Here is a 9,259-nt window from a genome sequence, read left to right as displayed (position 1 = left end):
CCTTTATTGAGACACTTTTGATGGGCCCTTAAATGAAATATATTAACAGGTCCGAGTTGGGTTCTTATGACAAGACCTTAGTCGAATTCCTCATATGAAACTTTAGTTTAGTCTCTCATGCGTTACTTTAGTTGAGTCTCTTAAACGAGATTTAGTTGTGTTATGGTGGCATTTACGCTACTCCTTTTTAACACAACAATGATCTCTTTGGGAAAATCTAGCATTCATATTGCTTTTTTTTTAAGGCGGTAAGGATCTTTCAATGGAAGTCCAACACTCGTATTGCCCCATTTTAAAGCGGCAAGGATCTTCTAGTAGAAGTCCGATATTCATATTGCCCTTTTTAAGAATGCAAGGATATTTCAATGATATTCGAACATTCGTATTTACTTTTTAAGGCGGCAAAGATTATTCAGTGGTAGTTTGGCATTCATATTTCTTTTCTAAAGCCGCAAAAGTCTTCCGGTGAAAGTCCTAACACTCATATTTTTATTTTCATTAAGGTTTCTAGGATTTTTAAGAATATGTTTACACTATTTTCATTTAAAGTTTTCTAGAAAGTATTTTTTACCAAAAATATGCAAGGCTCATATTTAAAATAAAATAAAAAACTCTAGAAATATTTATCGTGCAAATATAAATATTTTAAAAATATTACAATAATATTTCATATAACTATTTCTATAACAATATTTCCTATTTATGAAAAAGTTAAATCTCGACTCTAGTTAAAAAAATCTATAACACTTTAAAAATGAGCATATATTGAGGATTCCTTACTTATATATGTTTTTTCAAATATAATTTTTATAGATTTATATGTTTGGTAAAAAAAAAATAAAAGAAAATACTTTTTTTGAAAATAACTTCAAATAAAAAAAATCTAAATTTTAGAAAAAAAATTGAATTATATATTTTATAATTTTACATGGTGAATCACATATTTGGTAGTATATTTTAATATGAGGAGGGATCAAATTACACTCAAAGAGTTACACTACGAATTACATTCGCTCGTAACTTCATTTCAAAAAAATATTTTTTAAAATCAATCGTTGAATTGAAACATACTATCATATAGATCAAACCTATAAACTTTGAGATTAATCTATAATGATTTACTATACCATCAAGATATCCAAAGATTAAAGGCAAAATGAACTTTCATAATATAACGTTAATTTTGATTTAGCTTATTAATGACATAGTAAATCATTATAGATTAATCTCAAACTTAATAGGTATGATCAATATGATAGTATGTTTCAATCCAACGGGTTGATTTTAAAAAATATTTATTCAAAATAAAATCACGAGCGAGTGTAACTCATGGTGTAACTCTTCGGGTGTAATTTGATCTCTCCTTTTTTAATATTATCCTTTTAATAGTATATACATTTAGCAAAAATACTATTTTTCTAAAATTCCTTAATATGTGTGTGTGTGTGTTAGTTATATATTCAAAATACTTAGAATAAAAATGTTTAAATAGATTCTTATCAAAATTATATTAAAATATATTTTATTCTTTTTTTTACTATATTAGAATTGAAAAAATCATAAAAGTATATTTCGACAAATATATTTATTTGATTAAATAGATAGTATAATTGTCATATCAAAGAAGCTGTCAATTTTATCACAATTTTTTAATTAATATTAAGTTTTGAGAACAATGAATCAAATATAACTTTTAGTCGCATATTTATTAAATAAGATAAAATCTAAATCATAAATATAAAATAATAGTAGTATATTATAATAGTTTTAATTGATTGTTGTTATCTCATATCATAAACAAAAATTATTTTTATTAATTTATTAAACATTAAATAGGATAATGAATTGTTGAGTAAACTAGCCACTTTATCTGAACAATTTAACAATATCTCCTGCAATGGTTGCTACAAGAATGATTTCATTGTTGTCATCAGTGACAGGCGTCCGCTGGTCGTCGGATTTTCTCCCATAAAAGTTAACCTCACATTGATTGGCTTTCGTCACAACATCATTTGCAGCCTCTATCGCAACTTCAGGATCTTGTCCCACCACAGAACCTTGTGCACCTCTTTGAACATTAGATGTTGAAATTTCTTTGTATAAATTATCACATATCTTAAGTGAATTATATTCACGAGGGCGACTAGGGATATCCTTGCTTGCGAGAAGTTTATCGATTTTGGTTATGGTGTTCAATGCTTTGTTTTTCATGATATTGTTGAACATGATCACTGCTAAGTCGTTGAGAGATGCAGCGGGGCTTTTGGGATCGGATTTGAGGTATTGGAGGCATTGGTTGTTGTTTGAAGTTCTTTTGCAAGTTTCTTCTATTAAGTTATAGGCATTGTTTGATTGGATAGTGCAAAAGATGAAAATGAACAATGCTAATGGTTTCAGCATTGTCATGTGTGGTTTATAAATTAAAAAGAAGAAGAAGAAGAAAAGAAATAATGCAAGTTTTTAAGAATAAGAGGGGACGAATGGAATTAATTGTTACTAGGAATCCAGTTATATACTGCATCATTATTTGATTTAAATTGTATATTTATTTCAGTCAAACTCTTTCTTTTTTTTTTAATCGAAAAAAATACTCATTCCTATCTATAATAATAAGTAAAATGGACTGTTTTGGTTAATTTAACCACCCTATTTGACTCTATATAGATAAAATTTATTTTTTTCTTTGTCACAAATTAAATGTTACATTTTAAAAAATATATTTTTTTAAAAAATATTTGTCACTTTATATTACCGATGTAATTTTATTTTAAATTTTTCAATTATATCTTCTATTAAATATTCTGAATTTATTGTTTTGTCATTTAATATTAATGCTAATTTGAATACACCAATAGTTAATAAAAATAATTTAGTAAAATAATTATTTTTTCTTTCACTTATAATAATTTCTCAATGTGTATGAAAGTGTCCACTATTGTACTTATTTTTAGTCAAATCCACTGACGATTGAAGCTTGAAACTTTTTAGAAGAGGTTGGATTGTTGTCACCACTTTTTCCTTCAAAAGTGGACGAATCTTGCAAATTCATAGACACATACTCATCATATAACTCACTCTTCTAATGAATTTTTCACCTTGTTTATATTTTCTTTTGCAATTTCTTCGGGCTTATATATATAATGGGGAAAAGATATATTCACAATAAGAAATGTGCACTTAAAATCTAAAACACTATAGCTATAGCCATCAACCAGTTACATTCCTCCAATATTTGTCTAACTTTCTTTTCATTGGAGCAACCATCTCTATCATGAATCGGTATTCATCTTCACTTGTATTATCAATCATTTGTCTCATCCATTAAACTTCAGTAAAATATAAATTAGAGAGATCACATGAGTAGCTAGATTAAACACTTCTAAAAATTTGCACTTAGATATATAATTTTCTTTCAATCTTCAAACATATGTGCATAATCATAATGTGATTCTCTTTTCTTGTAATCTTTGAAGACAATCTTAAATTTTGAAGCAGTTAGCAACATAAGATACGTTAAATTCTATCTTGACGAAGAATCAACAATAAACTTCATATCTTTCAAACATTTTTCTCAATAATATCATAATAAGCCTTTAATCGTGCATCATATTGGTTAACATCTAGAAGCCAGTTTTATAGGGTTGAGGTAGGCCCAACCACATTTCTTAATAATAATCATCGTTAATGCGGCTTCTCCGTATAACATAATCATCGAAAGGTCGACTTTCAACGCCCTGGAGGCCATACTATCTACGATGTACCTAACCATGAAGTATCCCCTCGGCAGTGGGAAGGTCGGCGTGGTCAAGGGCGACCAAGGCCTGGCCTGCAAATGCTAAAAGGACAATTTGAAACTGAAAGAGAAGACTTTGGATTCCCTAGGGGAGGTCAATTTGCTGAATGTCGACATGATTGATCTCGATCCTAGGAAAGACCCAGCACCAGACAGCCTCATGCCCATTGGAGAGGTAAAAACCATATAGATCGGTCCAGAGGCGTTTGGGAAAACGCATATAGGATCCGGCCTGGACCCTGATAAAGAGCTCGGAATCATACAGACCCTCAGGAAAAATCTAAATATGTTTGCATGGAAACCCTCTGATATGTCGGGCATTGACCCTGAAGTCATGTGTCTTCAATTGGCCATTAACCCAACGTATTAAACGATCGCACAAAGAAAACGGAAGATAGGTGGAGAAAAGGAGCAAGCTATCGCGGAGGAGGTAGGAAAGTTGCTCAAAGACAAATCCATCAAGGAGATCAAGAACTCAACTTGGCTCTCCAATGTAGTGATCGTCAAGAAAAAGACAGGCAAGTGGTGCATGTGTGTGGATTTTACGAATCTCAATAAGGCCTGCCTCAAAGACTCTTACCATTTTCCATGCATCGACCGATTAATCGACAACTCATAAGGATTCAGACTACTCAACTTCATGGACGCATACACCAGGTACAACCAAATATGGATGAGCCCGGTGGACACTCCCAAAACAACCTTTATGACAAGTTGCAACAATTAATATTATGAGGTCATGCCAGTTGGCCTCAAAAACACCGGTGCCACCTATCAGCGTTTGATGGATATGGTATTCGCATCAAAGATCGGAAGAAAGCTGGAAGTTTATGTTAGAACAAGATTTGTTCTGATCAATTATCTTAGTTTTGATGATAACAATAATATGAATTTTGCTTAAGATTATATGGTACTCTAATCCAATGCAATTTCCTTTTCAGGAAATATATAAAGAGTATGCATAATTCAGCGCTCAGAAGCTTTGTCTCAAAGGGTTCAGCATGCAACATCAGAACATGGTCTGGCAAGACATCAGAAGATGGTCGAAGCAGAATCAGAACATGGGTCTATGGAAGCATCAGAAGAACAAGAGAACAGAAGCACTGAAGTTCTGATGGTATCACGCTCAGAAGCACTTCAAGGTCAGAAGATCAGAAGATGCTTTGCACCAAGCTGTTTGACTCTGATGATATTCAAACGTTGTATTCACAAACATCAGATCAGAAGGAAGTACAAGTGGCAAGCTACGCTGACTGACAAAAGGAACGTTAAAAGCTATTAAAGGCTACGTCAGTAGACACAGCGTGAACAAGGCTCGAGGTAGTTGACAAAAGCGTATAACATTAAATGCGATGCTGTACGGAACACGCAAAGCATTAAATGCACTCAACGGTCATCTTCTCCAACGCCTATAAATATGAAGTTCTGATGAGAAGCAAGGTTAACGATTCTGAACAAAACAACTCTTATCAACTTGCTGAAACTCTGTTCAAATTCAAAGCTCAGAATCTTCATCTTCATCAAAGCTCACTACATTGCTGTTGTAATATATTAGTGAGATTAAGCTTAAACGTTAAGAGAAATATCACAGTTTGTGATTATAGCTTTTTAAGAAGCAATTGTAATACTCTTAGAATTGATTACATTAAGTTGTAAGGAACTAGAGTGATCGTGTGGATCAGAATACTCTAGGAAGTCTTAGAGGTTATCTAAGCAGGTTGTAACTAGAGTGATCGTGTGGATCAGTATACTCTAGAAAAGTCTTAGAGGGTATCTAAGCAGTTGTTCCTGGAGTGATCAGTGTGTGATCAGAAGACTCTGGAAGACTTAGTTGCTGACTAAGTGGAAAACCATTGTAATCCGTGCGATTAGTGGATTAAATCCTCAGTTGAGGTAAATCATCTCTGCGGGGGTGGACTGGAGTAGTTTAGTTAACAACGAACCAGGATAAAAATAACTGTGCAATTTATTTTTATCTGTCAAGTTTTTAAAGCTACACTTATTCAAACCCCCCCTTTCTAAGTGTTTTTCTATCCTTCAATTGGCATCAGAGCGCCGGTTCTAAGGTGCAAGCACTTAACCGTGTTTAGAAAAGATTCAGGAAGAGAAAAATGCTTCAGTAAAAGATGGTTGATGAAAGTGAAAAGTCTACACCTGCATCTACATCTGGCTCTGCTGAGCAATACAACGGTAACAATGGTTATACTAGACCGCCGGTATTTGATGGTGAAAACTTTGAATACTGGAAAGATAAACTGGAAAGTTACTTTCTTGGTCTAGATGGTGATCTATGGGATCTTCTGATGGATGGTTACAAACATCCAGTAAATGCCAGTGGCGTAAAGCTGACAAGGCAAGAAATGAATGATGATCAGAAAAAGCTTTTCAGGAATCATCATAAATGCAGAACTGTTTTGCTGAATGCTATCTCTCATGCTGAGTATGAGAAGATATCTAACAGGGAAACGGCCTATGACATATATGAGTCCTTGAAAATGACTCATGAAGGAAATGCTCAAGTCAAGGAGACTAAAGCTCTCGCCTTAATCCAGAAATATGAAGCCTTCAAGATGGAGGATGATGAAGACATTGAAAAGATGTTTTCAATATTTCAAACTCTTACTGCTGGATTGAGAGTTCTTGACAAGGGATACACCAAGGCTGATCACGTAAAGAAGATCATCAGAAGCTTACCCAGAAGATGGGGTCCTATGGTGACTGCATTCAAGATTGCAAAGAATCTGAATGAAGTTTCTCTGGAAGAGCTTATCAGTGCCTTGAGAAGTCATGAAATAGAGCTGGATGCAAATGAGCCTCAAAAGAAAGGTAAGTCTATTGCATTAAAATCCAATATCAAGAAATGCACTAACGCTTTTCAGGCTAGAGAAGAAGATCCTGAAGAATCAGAATCTGAAGAAGAAGATGAACTGTCTTTGATCTCCAGAAGGCTAAATCAACTCTGGAAGACCAAGCAAAGGAAGTTCAGAGGCTTCAGAAGTTCAAAGAAATTTGAACGTGGAGAATCTTCTGATGACAGAAGATTTGACAAGAAGAAGGTCATGTGCTATGAATGCAATGAGCCTGGACACTTCAAGAATGAATGTCCAAATCTTCAGAAGGAAAATCCCAAGAAGAAGTTTCATAAGAAGAAAGGTCTTATGGCAACCTGGGATGAGTCAGAAGATGCTTCAGACTCTGAAGATGAGCAGGCTAACTGTGCGCTGATGGCGACAGAAGATGACAGATCAGAATCTACATCAGAATCAGATTCTGAAGAGGTATTTTCTGAACTTACTAGAGATGAGTTAGTTTCCGGTCTAACTGAACTTCTGGAATTCAAGTCTCAGATGAGTCTCAAATACAAAAAGCTGAAAAAGCTATTTGAATTTGAAACAAAGAAGCTTGAGTTGGAGAATTCTGAATTAAAAGAAAAACTTTTAAAATTATCCAATAATGTTGGATCTCCTTCTGATTCAGAAAAATCCACTCCTAGTCTAAACCATATTCTGAAAGAATATGATTTAAGTTTCAGGAAGTTCTTATCTAGAAGTATTGGCAGAAGTCAGCTAGCTTCTATGATATATGCTGTGTCTGGAAACAAAAGAGTCGGCATTGGTTTTGAGGGTGAAACCCCATACAAACTTGAACCTGTTGATGAAATGAAATTCACATACAAGCCATTGTATGATCAGTTCAAGTATGGCCACTCCCATGATATTAGGCACACTTCACATGCTCAAAGTTTTCACATAACACACACTAAGAAGCATGTGACACAACCTAGGAAATATCATGAAACTCACATTAAAAATTATCATGCTGTTCCTCCTATTGCTTACAATGTTAAACCCAAGTTCAATCAAAACTTGAGAAAATCTAACAAGAAAGGACCCAAGAAAATGTGGGTACCAAAGAAAAAGACTATTTCTTTTGCAGATTCTCTTGGCGACAAAGAAGATAAAATTCAACATGTCATGTCACCTGGACTCAAGTTGGTCTCAACACTTGAAGGGAAGAAAGACTGTCTTCCAAGTTCTGGTACTTAAATCTGTTGAAGAAACTATGTTCGAAGGAGTTCAGAAAAGATAGCTTATTAGTCTTGGAACCATCTGTTTTGTTTGTTTCTAGAGCAATGATGTTTCGTTCTTGATTATTCTGAATGCTCTAAATGCTACAGAATATACAAAATTGAAACATTGATTGTGGACGAATCAATAAATATCTGGTTTGATGATAAACTTGTTTCTAATGAAACAAAGCGCTTAAGAATTTCTGCAGATACAGTTTTGTCTTATCAGAAGCTGCAGAACAAAGAAGTGAACCTCCAGAAGCTGTGTATATCAGAAGTAATGGATCAGAAGATCATTCAGATTTATATCAGCACACTTCAGAAGGAGTGTTTCCAGAAGAGAAAGTTGATCAGATCAGAAGCAGTGATCTAAATCTGAAGGTGTAAAGTCTACTCTGAAATTCACAGCTGTCATCTATTATCTGATGGTGAACACGTGTCTGTACGGTTAGTACAAAGCGTGCAGTTGAAAAGACGCCGACCTAGGTAACTGTATTAAATCATTTCATTTACTGTGATTCTCTCTCCTAATGTCATTTCTCATTAAATGCATAATGATTTCTTTTTAAATCCTTTAAATAACTCGCTTCATTTTCATTCCCTCTTTTTCTCTCTCTCTCTCTCTCTCTCTTTTGTGCATTCACTTCGTTGCATTTCTCTTCAAACCCTAGTTTTTGATTTGATCTCAAAGCATTATCATCATGAACTCATCTTCTTGTTCATCAAATTCAAAAGAAAGGCTCACTTCTACACAGATCCTTTTAAACAAATATGAGCATGCTCCATTGAAAACATGCTTAATACCCACGAAAGAACTGGAAGTTCTATGTGAATCTGCTGTGGACATCAACAACCTTAAAGCTAATGGCTTTCAGTGTGACGCAAGAATCCTTGAGCAAGGATGGTCTAAATATCTTGATAGATTGGTTGGTCCAATTTATCCTGATCTTGTGAAGGATTTTTGGATACATGCAACGGTTACTCCAACTGCCATCATTTCATTCGTGCTAGGGCATGAAGTGGTTATCACTGAGAAGCTCATCAGGAAGCTGTACAATCTTGATGATGAAGAAGGTTGGTCTGGTCTTCAACCCAATACAGTTGACTGGACTCCAGTTGAAAAACAAATCTCTACGGTTTTTGGAATTGATTCTCATAACACGGGCACCTTAAGGCCTTTTTATAAAGTATGGGCTGAGATTATTCTGGGTTCTCTTCACCATAGAAAAAGGATGCTCTCCTCCTCCTACATCAGTCCGACTCACAAGTATACTCTTTTCTGCGTTGGCAAAAAGATAGAGATCAACATCTCTCATATTCTGTTTGAGAATCTGAAAACTTCTATCTTTGAGTCAAGAGAAGATGAAAGGGCGAAGTACCCTCATATTCCAAGAACA

At 34.2% G+C, this 9,259-nt stretch overlaps 1 protein-coding gene across 1 annotated transcript; it reads right to left on the bottom strand.

Moving 5' to 3' along the window:
• Positions 1–1,786: 1,786 nt before the first annotated feature.
• On the bottom strand, positions 1,787–2,431 carry LOC131602241 (cell wall / vacuolar inhibitor of fructosidase 1-like). The gene has a single exon (XM_058874309.1). The coding sequence runs from the start codon at positions 2,404–2,406 to the stop codon at positions 1,867–1,869; it is 540 nt and encodes a 179-aa protein (XP_058730292.1). The 5' UTR covers positions 2,407–2,431; the 3' UTR covers positions 1,787–1,866.
• Between the last annotated feature and the right edge of the window lie 6,828 nt (positions 2,432–9,259).

Source organism: Vicia villosa, linkage group LG1 (assembly GCF_029867415.1).
Source record: "Vicia villosa cultivar HV-30 ecotype Madison, WI linkage group LG1, Vvil1.0, whole genome shotgun sequence".
In the NCBI taxonomy this organism is placed as follows: domain Eukaryota; kingdom Viridiplantae; phylum Streptophyta; class Magnoliopsida; order Fabales; family Fabaceae; genus Vicia; species Vicia villosa.
Note: the sequence above shows the minus strand (reverse complement) of the source record. Positions and strands in the feature narration are given on the sequence as shown.